Source organism: Anopheles marshallii, chromosome 3 (genome assembly GCF_943734725.1).
Source record: "Anopheles marshallii chromosome 3, idAnoMarsDA_429_01, whole genome shotgun sequence".
NCBI lineage: Eukaryota > Metazoa > Arthropoda > Insecta > Diptera > Culicidae > Anopheles > Anopheles marshallii.
Genome location: NC_071327.1, coordinates 41,932,535 through 41,944,974, shown reverse-complemented (window position 1 = coordinate 41,944,974; position 12,440 = coordinate 41,932,535). Strand labels below are relative to the sequence as shown.

The following is a 12,440-nucleotide window of genomic DNA, read 5'->3' as shown; positions in this document are numbered from 1 at the left end:
TGAACCTTCGTCGAGGAGTGCCACCGTATGAACCGTCCGTTCATGTCCATGTACTGCCACAGGGACATAGCGCAACAATACCTCGCCTTTGCTATGTACTTCTGTGGAATGCGAGAGATTAACTTCATACTTGCTTTGTTTTTCCGCCGTAGCCACGCCGTTCCGCCGTGTTTTTCCGCCCTTCCGTCACGCGGCAAGGGTTGCGGTGACGACGCAAACATGTGCTGTATAGCTGGTCATCCTTCACACGTTTCCACCGTTCACTCGGAGTTAAACGCAGGAAAACCCTCACAATACTCCAGCTGATTGCACTTGTTGTTGCAGGCGCACACCATTTTTTCGGAATGTGCGACGCCGACCATTAATTAATCTTGCCGCGTCGGTTCCTCTCCACGTCGGTTTTCCGGGCAACCGAGACCGGATGCGCCAAAAAAAAATGCGCATACCAAAATGCGTTTTGGTATGTGTTCTTTTGTTTTCCTTGACATATTCGTTTCGAATCCCTGTCCTCTTGTCCTAGCTTTACCGGTTGTCTAGTTTGGGTTTACCTAGGAACAAAGAGCTCATTGTATTCGTCTTGTCCAGGCAAAACTTCCCAACTAGCAATTTGTTTAGTACCCTCTTTTTTGCCTAGGTGGCGCTTTTTTGTGTCTTGGCTAATTACGACGCTCTGGTCGCCACAAACTGATGATACCGTCGTACGAAATCGTGCAGAAGGATGCAGAGATTTTCAGCTCAGTACATGGCTGAGGGATGCAGAGATTTTCAGCTCAGTACATGGATGAGGGTCACATTACATTCCACGCACCCGAAAAGCTCGAAAGTGATTGCGCAGCTGTTGGCGATCCATCGGTTGATACTGTCTGGCATGCCCATAATGAACTATGTATTGTAGCTGTGGTCACTGTTCAATTTCGGAATGCCGAGGTTTATCCAAACGGCGCAAGGTTTAGTGGACCGTTACTGGCCAGGCATTATCCAACGAGTTCTTCAAAGGAGCTGGAAGTGATATTGAACATTCAGCACTTCTCGTTTTATAGTAAAGAGCAGAAGTGTAACACGGTTAAATGCAGCATATTGGGCACCACATGGCTTCTATAGTTCTTTCTTTTAATTTTTCACACCCTGTTTTGCGTAGGTGGTCTCGGTTGCCGATACTTTCATCTACGGCGAGCATGTTTAGATTTGAATTATCGGATTATCGTGATTTTTGAGTAATTGCAAGGAATCTTGTTCCAAAGAACAAAAGACGAATCAGGATGGCGTCGTATCGAGTATCAATCTCGAAGTTATCGAACGACAACTACCAAACATGGTACTCCACGTTGTAGTGCTGTAAGTGTAGTGTGTAGTGTGTAGTGTAATGCTTCTACAAAAAGAAGAACTATGGTATGTGATATCAGAACCCAAGCCGGAGACATCATCATAATAATGGGTAAAGGACGATACGAAGGCGAGAGCAACCATCGGCCTAAATATCGACGATGATCAGATTGGCCTGATCAGGGAATGCACAACGGCGAAGGATTCGTGGCAAGTGCTGAAGGCCTATCATGAAAAGGCTTCAGAAATTTATTTTTTCAAACGATTGACGCATAATGAACTCGGCGAAGGAGAGAATATGGAAGAACACATTCGGAAGTACTCCGAATTGCTTCAACGGCTTGCTGCATCAAGCGACCCAATACCCAAGAAGTGGCTAGTAGCGATGCTATTGAACTCACTACCACCTTCATACGATCCTCTCGTCACAGTATTGGAGCAAAGGCCGTTAAACAGCCGCTTTTTTTGGAATTGGTGAAATCAAAGCTGCTTGCAGAGGATGATAAACGAAAGGAACGTGGCGTCGCACGAGCAAGTAAGAGTGAGATGGCGTTGAAAACGATGCAACAGAAGAAACTAAATGGCGGTGCTGCTGAAGTGAAAAAGTGCTTCTATTGTAATAAGCCCGGACATTTTAAAAAGGAGTGAAGACTGCTAAAAAGGCAAGGTGCGGAAAAAGTAAATAATGTTACTCTCTCGAACTAACCTACCGCATGGATCGTGGGAAAACGTGAACCCTGGGAATGGTACATGGATACTGGTGCTTCGAAGCACATGACGCCATGCAAAGAATTTTTTAATACATTGGAAATAACACAAGGTACAAAAGTGTTACTGGCAGACGGACAAACGGCTGAAGTAGCTGGTGTCCGCAGTGGTAGTTTAAACGTTCTTACGGATATGGAAGAAACGCAAACTATATATGTCGGATGTTTTGTATGTTCCTAGGTTGTTAAAGGCAGGAACGAAAACCTTTTCGAAAAACCAATGCATTGTGTACAACGCTAAGGGAAGATCGGTAGCAATAATAGCGAAGTGTGAAAATGAGATCCAAAATTTGTGAATGCAAGAAGGATTTACCATGCCGATGTTGCATGGAAGGAAAAATGAGTAGGTTACCATTTTCAAAGGTAACCGAATCAAAAACTTAGGAGGCACTAGAGATAGTGCACACCGACTTAAGTGGCCCCTTAGAAAGTACACCTAGTGGCAATAGGTACTACATTACATTCATAGATGATGACACTAGGATGACATTCATTTACCTTATAGAAAACAAATCAGAAGCTGCTTATTGCGTTCTGTGAAACCCAATTTCTTAAAAAACCCAAGGTTATGTTGGGAATATTATTCGCAGTGCAGAAAATTGTTTGGAGTGGCACCTCGTACTTTTGCGGAAATAAACCTTTATTACAATACACACATACATACATCTGTCATCTCCGCCTGACATTTCGTGAGGGTAGGAAACTAAACAATCACCGAGGGTTAATACATTGCTATTTCTAACAATAAGTAATAATTGATTTTTTTTATTAAAAAGCAATCTGTGTAGTATGTTGGAAATTGTTAGAAATTGTTCCAAATAAAATTCGCCATTCGACCTTTTGCTTCATTTCATAGTGGGTTTTCAGTTCATATGACAAATAACACTTCAAACTGTCATTTATAAGCAGGTATCGTCAACAATCGTCGTTCCAATGTATATCTCTCAGATGAACTGAACTGAGTTAGGATTTCGGATTTGGTTGCACGTAAAAGTCTTTTGATTCAATCTTCTTGGTGTGTCTTTATTTAGCAGGAAATTGTTTCCATTGTAGCACAGTCTAATCATGTTTGCTTGCATGTTAAAGACACATTTGCCATTCCTTCTATAGTACATTTCGTCAGGTTAAATTGGTACAGTAAAGTGTCCCGTTGTTTCTGTTAGGGTCTTGTGACGGATGGAAAAATGTACGTGTGGATTAATCCATTTTTAATCATACTTTTTATCACTTATGAGCATTCCTGTACGTGAAGTGACGAATTAACGAATGCTTAGTTAGTATTCGCACTTCACCTGTGCCTCGATACAACAAAGTTTGACAAATTTTTGTAGTTGCCAAGAAAAGACTGATTGAAATTGAAAATACAAAAAAAAAGCTTTGAATTCTAGCTTGCTCGGTAGCCAAATAAATAAGACAGAAATATAAATAAGTATAAATAATACGGACACAAAAATTTCACATTAACACTACGTATTATATAAAGTTAAAAGCTACGTGTTGGCTTATCGAGTTCGACGGTTAGGCAGCCACGTAATATGTGTTTGCCATCGATCTCAGACAATTGAAGTTTTGACTTATTATGAGTGTAGATCAAAAACAAGTGTGTATGTTTCTCGTTCACCTAGTGATTGCCTTTTTTACTAACAGTCCTCTAGCAAGTGATATTACTTTATACTTCGTTGCACTCCAGGTACAGCTGTCGGCAATCGAAACCAGAGCGTCCATTCCTTCCAGCCTCATAAAAGCTTTCGAACGATTTACCTGTCTGTCGCTCTAGAATGTAGCTTGTAGCATAACTGAAACGGAATATGATGACGGTATGAGTAACACTACCACGTATTTCACTAACGTCAAATGTAAATAGTAAACAAAACTCACGAGCCTAGTTGACAAAATATGCTTGAGCCGCCAATCGCCCCCATGCAGTCAATATTTGCTTCACAAAGAAACTTTTGCATGCAACGATCGTCGGCATTGCGTGTGCTGCGTACGTAGCCCTTCATCATGCTCAAACTGGCCACGGTGGCATCGCTGATCACGTCCTTCTTTCCTAGATTTCGTGCGGTTAACGAGCGATGTGAAAATGATGTCTTCAGAGCATCCAGCAGATTTACGACGATGTTAATAAACTGCAACAACAAAAAACCATTTAAGAGACATCATGTTTACTGAATTCACTTTCAGTAATAAGTTCCTAAAGACCCAACACAGTTGAGTAAATGATGTCGTCCGAGTTCAAACGAGTTTACTTTGAAAGCATTACTTTTTTATGTACATTTCGAACATTGTGAAAATTATTTAGATAAATAGGGTTCAATGCGAATAGTTTCAGTTAATTGGTTTCGATTTGGATGTTTATTCTGAATTGATTATAATAATTCCACCACATAATCAAATGATAAGAATTTAGCAGAAATTATTGAAGCAAAAGTTGTCAAGTTGCAGTATCATAAATTCTGACAACACTTGTGTTTTGCAATGAACTTACTGAACTCCACCTCAAAATATTGAACCACTCAAAGGTGCTGTTTATACAAAACCTCCGCATTAAATATAATGAAATTATTAGTACTAGTGAGCGACATTATGATTTACACTATTTGAAGCTTTAATAAGATCTTAACCTATGTATCCCGGTAGGATGAAGTACAGTAGTATTTTTACAGAATACGGAAGGATTTCAGTGTACAAATAAGCATTACAACGTACCATGCGGTATAAAACACTACGTAATGTACAAATACATACCTCTCCAGCCTGTTTTGCCATCGTATTTACTTGGTCCGGATCTTTGGCGCCAAACATGGCTGTGAATACTGCAGCTAGAACGTTCTAAATGTTCAGAGGAAACAATTTAAATTAAACTACACTTTCCGAAAGCTGAACTTACTACGCAAGAAACATGGTAAGCGAATTATGCAAAAGAACATGATAATGCAACTAGATGTGATAGATGTGAATGTGATAAAATGAATAACAAATTAGAGCACAGTCTATTTAAAAAAAAAATGTATGGTTTAAGAAAATTATTGAATCGGACATAAATTTAATAGTTAAACAGAATCAAATTTAAATTGTAAAAATATGAGTATTATAAGGTTGAATACGAAATTCGTGAGCTACGTTATTGAATTTACTAGATTATCAGATACAAATAAATCACCGTGAGTTATATTTATTTGCAAAGTACATGATATGATATAGAAACAGTAACGGAAAAGTTAATAAAGTGTTTCCGTTTGCAATAAAAAACTCTTAGTTAAAGGGCAATAATAATATTTTTAACCAAGATGAAGCAAATGCGTTGGTAGGAAGCGAAATTTATTGACCATCTTCAATGATTTAATAATGCTCGGCTCCCTTGAACTAGTTACAGTTTCCGGGTTTTCTACTTGAATGGTTATTGAATTGAATGGTTGAAATGGTTAGCTGAATCTTTTGCCATAAGAAATTGCACACCCTACAATATGTTTTGTACATTATAATCTCTTCTCGCAAAGGCAAATAAAATCATCAGTTAGAAGCTATTTTAGGAAATTCAGCATAACTTTGTATGGACAAGTTTTATTGACATTACTATATTGTGATGGATATACGAAGCGCAGAAAATGTATTAGTAAAGCGTATGGGTAAGGGATTATTGGCGTTTTATATGATGTATGTAAATGGTAATTGAGCTTAATCATACTATCGATATCATCCATCACCTCTGCTCTATTATTGTTTCCCCAACAACATTCATTTGCTTACCTGCATCGGAGATCCACCATTGTCCACTTTATCAATGCCATCGCCAGCACCGCCACCACCAAGCAGGGTAGTGATAATCTTCAATCCAACTGAAATCACATTCGCCCACGGTGACTGGCCGAACGATGACACACCGTTATCAATGTCGTCAGATTTGGTCGGTACGTTTCCGCCGCCACCACCTCCCCCGTTGAAAATCATTTGCATCAGCAGTCCAAGCATGTTGGACCACGAAAAGCCACCTTCTTGTATCTGATTGGTCTGTATCTCATCGATATCGTCGAGAGCCACTTTCTTAATGGCGTTCGGTTTTTCCGCAAACTTTCTCTGCTCCACCGTATGTTGCTGGTACTGTTGCGGATATGCCCAGGTACATATCACCAGATTACTTAACACGAGCCCCAAAAGAAACATGTTTAGTCCCATTTTGTGATTCATCTTTCTGAAAGCCAAAGAGAGAAAAAAGTCAATCGTCATTTTTGTTACTAGGTTTTTTCATTTTTTTTTTTATTTGTTCAGGGACTGCTTGGCTATGTTACTCAATTCATTAAAATTGATGTAAATTTACCATGGATGTGAGTCAGCGTGAAATTTGGTTAGCTTACGAATACTACTTGTAGTTGATGTTTAACATTTTCGTAGTTATTTTTCGTTTTGTAAAAGAATGAGAAAACAAATTAAACACATAGAAAAGGAAGCTACGTCACAGCACACGGAGTCACAGCACAAGTTAAAAGCACATTCACTTCCACGACACTAAAAATCAGAAACAACGACGACGAACAAAACGTCGAGCATGATATAATATCCATAAGTAAAACTTTCTCTTTTCGGAAGCCACAATCGAACGTCGAGCAACATGAGTGTTAATCCTGAATGTTTTCCTCCAACCGTTCTATGCTCAATATATCCGATCGATGAATTTAAGTATATTATCTTAAATGATAAATCATAAAAATAATTTCGATCAATTCATTCCAGCATTTGAACCTCCCAACTTGTTACATAGTGTCAAAGGTTTAGAATGGACACGACCTAGAAATTAACACGAAACCCGGTGTCCCAGAAACTTCCTGGGGGCTTGTTAGCACCCTGCTGAACTCATTTCTCTTCGGGTTCGGTTTTGTAAGCACCCACCCCCCCCCCCCCCCCCCCCCCCTCCCCACTCCATCCCGCCCAACGAATTAAGTGTTTTGAAGAGTCATTATTACTTATTTCACCGATAACATTAAATTCATTTTAAATACATTTTAGTACAGTAAGAATTCTTAATTAATGACAAAGGAGAAATTATTGGAAACATTACCAATTACCATTTATACTAAGCTAACATCTATTGAATAAAAAGCTATAATTATTAAAGTGCTATTTATGCATAAAATAGATATTTTTAAAACAAGTACCAATATCAACAACCTCAACAAGAACACACTGATAAACTAAATTCTTGGGCAGCATAAAAAATACGCCTTAAAAGCAATGTGTGATTTTTGGAGGATGACGCTGTTTCACAAAAACGTGGATCTCTGATGCATGACGAATATACGAACGAATCAAAAGAAACAGACAAAATATCACTGCCAGCAAAAGAGAAAGTTCCAATCTATGACCACCGTAATTTCTGCAAAAGAAAAAAAGGGTCAGGATCCCATTCGGTTAACAAATTCCACTCACTGTTTATACAGTTTTCTTCACATGCGCTTGAACGTACTTTTTTTTACTTAACCAACAGAGTGAAATGCTGTTACACTAAATAAATGAAAGATTACATTAACATCCTTCAAGCAGCAATTTTGCATTTTCCGTGTCGGATAAAGCTGGGAGCAGTAACTTTGGCGGTATGAATGAATGCCATGCTTGGAAGCCCCGTTCTATAACCTAAATAAGAGATAACTGTAAAAGGCTTTCCCGTGTTCCCATAACTGTAGACAGCTATCGGTTTACGGTTCATACACGTTTTTACCGATTTTATTGCGAGAAACTTATTCCAGTGTCTAGAATGCATAGTCGCTATCAAAGCAATTCACAATTACCACGTGGGCCTAAGAAAACAAAACTGTTCGGTTCGGCACACACAGCACGGTTGAACACACATGTTTGATGCAAATCCGCTAAAGGACCTTTGTCCTAAAGGACTAACATGTACTACTGAGCAACAAACAAACCCAAGGGGTATAGAAAACTTGAGGTTACTTTCAACGAAACAACACAAATCCACATTCAACTAAAAATCGTTCATATCAATTTCACTACATGTTCGAATCTTAAATCGTCTGTACGACCCTACATTCAATGCTGCGCACTATTCAATACAAGAAGCTTTCGAAAAACTTTCTCCTAGTCATGGAAAACGGTATACCAGTCGTTTGGGTACACATTACGTACTAATGACAATGTACCACCATCAAACGAAACGCACACTTTAGCAATTCTGGGTCCAAATAAGAACAAACCTTTTATCTCCTTTTTCGTTTTCTTCAATGCGATCGCTTCCTTAGATCGCAATAATAGCACGATACACTATCGTTTTATGCACCAGCAGTGTTGGTTCTTTTCAGCACGAACTTCACAGCACGTCTAAAAGACGCTTTGCCTTGAACTTGCCTTTTTATAACATGACCCACTTCTTTGGTTTGCTTTCTTCTTTCTTCTTTCTTGGCGTGTTTACAGTTACCAAGGCGCTCGACCTCTCTTCAACGGCAACAACAGCATCAACAGCAACGTTAATACTGCGATCCACAGGGATCGAAGAATGCGCATAAAACTGGAGAGAGAAAGCGAGAGCGCGCTGGAGAAAAAATTGTGCGTGTACGAAGAAGCTTGGAACAGCAAATGCACACATATATACGTGTACATGTATAATGGCACACATATACCAGCATATTTGAAACCAGATAGATAGATAACGATGAAGATGCACCTAAGCGAGAAAGAAATGGAGTACGTACATAAATGTAAGCTGATTGATCTCAATTCCCTGCTGTTAATCCATCCACCCACCGACCATTCCGAAGCCGGCTAAATTATACAACTATGCATCCATGTAATCCCAACCAGTACTACCCGTTTTCCTGGGCTATTTCCTGTAACACTAATAATACATATTACAAAGTGCAAAGTTTTCAGCTTAAGGTTCATTAGATATTCAGCTGCATCTGTATGTTTCAAAGATAATTTAACATTTATGAAATTCGTTATGCTGAAGACATTCTCGTTAGACAAGATGGATCATCATTGCTCACGGGTGCTGTTTGGTGCGAGTGATCATAGCTCAGGACTAAAGTGATGCTCTCACGAAACAACTGTACTGTTTGTTTGAGTTCGAGTTTTGAGTACATGAACACAGTTCAATAAGAACCCGTGCAAAATCTCCATAGCCCCAAATGAGGACGAAGAACTTCGAAAGAATACGAAACGATCTCACAGCGACTTTCCTCGCTTCTACCATAATTGATATTTCTCGTTCCATTTTTCTGAAGCGCTGGATTTTACCCGAGAGTAGCACATACGTTACGGGTAAGCGAACATAATAACAGCTGTGCGGTCGTCTGGCGAATGAAGACTCTAGACACACTAAAAATTGTACAGTTTAAAACCGATTTGATCGATCTCTAATTGAATCTAATTTGCAAGTAATTATCGGTGAATCAAAAGTGGTCTCACAGCTTAGCTAATTTTTTTTTGTTTCCCACAAATATTTTTTGTAGGCTTTATTTGGAGTACGTATGCAAGTGCGTATTTCAGTATGTAAACGTTAATATCGAATGAAGTTTAGTGGAAAATTATGTTTTATTTCAAAACATAACAATATCATTCGATCAACAGCAATGGTGAATATAGATCTAAATGCACTGAATTTGTTATAAAGCTCCAAATAATAAAAAATATGTTTTTTACATAAATATCTTCATTGCAGCAAACTATATATTGTTGAAATATATTGATTCTTCTTCTTAGCTCGTTCACTGTTGAGTAAGTCGTGCTGACATGATCAGGTCCGTTTATCCGTTTACTTGTAGAATGAAATATATACTTAAAGAATGAAAAAACACTTCAAAACCAACGAGCTAATTGATTGTTTATGACTATGTGCTGGATGATGCGTGCAGATGCAGAAACAGAATATAATGCAAGAACACTTCTAACTGTACCTTAACTGTAATTACCGAGCAAAGAATGTTGAGAATTGCAAATAACAATTCTCACAATGGAGCTACTTCTATTTCGTTAAGCTTAACATTCCCTTTTGGTGTGTACGATGTTTTTTTGTTCTGTTAACTTTAGTTCGTTGACCGGTAATACTAACTAGTCACGAAGTTAAAAGGGAACAACATAAATGATTTTCTTTTCCAAGCTATGGGAAAAATATGAAGAGCAATTTAACGTGTCTAGATGAATTAGTTAATAAATTATACAACAAAGCACATGGTGCTTGCACTGCTTCAGTCACGTGCTCTTCGTCTGGTACAATTGATTATTTTTTTAACAACCGTTACATACATATATTGTCAACAATCAGCTTGCGTCCTTGTGTCTCCTACCAATGGGCGACTAATAGAATATCTTTTAACCCGTTTTAATTACAGTTGATCTATTATAAATACATAATTTGCAAAGCTAATATATAGTGAAAGGAAAAATGTTATGGATACCCTTACACCTCACAAAAGACAGTGTAAAACGAAATTTCATTGTTAAATATAAACTGAATAATGAACGATGTACTGAATTCAGTAACGTGCCGTTTCTGTGATGTAATTGATTTCAACTTGCTCTATGATGTAATGGATACTGCTTCTGATTTCTATCGATTTGGTTCTTCATGCGTAGTGATCCATGACTTGTACGTTCATTATTTTACTGATATTTTTATTTGATTTGACTAGAACAGGATATACTACTTTATATTACTTAGATATAAAATATTATATGCCTATGTGAAATAATTATGCAAGTACTATATTCAATAAAATGCACACATTCTCGTCACGAAAGCGTGTAGTTTTCCCGCTTGTCGGTTTGCTACAGTTCGCGTAGCTTAATTTATTTAGTCCTAATCGTCAAATGTATCAACATGCATTTAATAAAAATTATTTCCAAGAAATTCCACCGCTTGTTCATGTAATTATCTCATTTTCAAAAATTAAATAGATATCCTTCTTCTACTTCTTCATCGGTACAACAACCTTAAGAGGTCCAGGTCTACCATTTCTGGTTTTCTTTAACTTTTTTTACCCGTAGCATTAGAGTATAGCACAGAATGAAATATTTGACCGGTTCTGTCATCTGAAGACCAGTTACCAATACCAGGCCAGTATATATCACCGGGTCGCTCCTAAAATCCTAAACTCTTAGAAAATTCTACAAATCCTACAGTATGGTAAAACATACCAATTTATACCACGTGCAGCATCACGAAAAATAGCTCCAAATCCAATAACACAAAACAACAAGACATTACTTATTAAAGTGAAGGAAAATTATGACAGAACCTGGTGGAACATAAGTCTGGAGCGGTTGTGTTTGGTTGATAATCCTTTACGGTTTATGAAACAGCAGATAAGCTAAGAAGTCAGGTCACTGCAATGCCTGCAATGCAATGCCCTTATAGAAGAAGAGTGGCGCCAGTTCTCACACGACAGGACCGGTCCAAAAATCCCATCCGGATCAATCCTTCGTACGCAGTATTGTCTATGTGCGACTAAAGGTAAATTAAGTTAAAGAAAGCTAGGAAGCTCAACCTCTGAACTCTTGAGGTTGTGGTACCGATAAAGAAGAAAAGGAATAGAAGAAGGTCTCCGAATTTTCATCGCCACATTTGTGTCTGAGATAGCCCTCTCTAGCGCTAGATTGAAGAAAAGGCAAGCTAACCCAAGGATATGTAGATAGTCGTTCTGCATTTGGGTAGGACCCCAAGCCTCTTGAAGGTTCCACGGGCTCTCCTACTACCTACTTAACTCCCATTCCGTTATGTAATACGTTTTCCGAAACGTTTTTGGACGTACAAAATTCGCTCGTTGGAATACCCACAAAGCAACGTGAGAATCCCCGGATGGAGCCACCCGCAATCAAATAAACCACGTGTTGATAAGCCGGCGATGGCAATCGATTCTGTTAAACGTCAGATCATATCGAGGTGCCAACATCGATTCCGATCACTATTTGGTGGGCCTAGTGATACGTTGCAGAATCACCCGCCCCGCGTGAATGAGGATAAAGTAAACACAAAAGTTCGATTCAATATAGACCAATGCCACAATCCTATCACGTCGACACAAAACCAGACCTAGCTGGTTCGACGAAAAATGCGCTTCGAGAAATGCTGTTCAAGAAATCAAAGTGTGTTACGGACCCGGAAGAAAATTTAATCAAAAGATAGCACGTCACCGAAACAACTTCAGATCTAAGTCGACATGTTGATATTTTGTCGAAATAAGATAATGATAACATAAAATGTTGTCAAATCTTAGTATCATCTACCCCATATACAATAAAGTGAGATAAGCTAGAATGCAGCAATTACAGGTGTATTGCCGTGTTGAATACCACCTACAAAAAATCTTCCTTACACTACAAGATCGTTTTGTCTCATCCGTAGAA

The 12,440-nt window shown here is 38.5% G+C and overlaps 1 protein-coding gene across 1 annotated transcript; it reads right to left on the bottom strand.

Moving 5' to 3' along the window:
- Window positions 1-3,759: 3,759 nt before the first annotated feature.
- Window positions 3,760-8,658, bottom strand: LOC128712090 (uncharacterized). The gene is made up of 5 exons (XM_053806986.1): window positions 8,441-8,658; window positions 5,841-6,278; window positions 4,839-4,922; window positions 3,969-4,219; window positions 3,760-3,886 (listed from the first exon to the last, which is right to left on the bottom strand). Exons 2-5 carry the CDS (start codon window positions 6,276-6,278, stop codon window positions 3,760-3,762), a joined length of 900 nt encoding a protein of 299 aa, XP_053662961.1. The 5' UTR covers window positions 8,441-8,658.
- Between the last annotated feature and the right edge of the window lie 3,782 nt (window positions 8,659-12,440).

Coding starts and splice junctions, on each gene's coding strand:
- LOC128712090 (XM_053806986.1), bottom strand. CDS start 6,278: ATGAATCACAAAATGGGACTAAACATGTTTCTTTTGGGGCTCGTGTTA. Junction 4,220..4,838: donor TGGCAAAACAGGCTGGAGAG/GTATGTATTTGT, acceptor TTGTTGTTGCAG/TTTATTAACATCGTCGTAAA. Junction 3,887..3,968: donor ATATTTTGTCAACTAGGCTC/GTGAGTTTTGTT, acceptor ATTCCGTTTCAG/TTATGCTACAAGCTACATTC.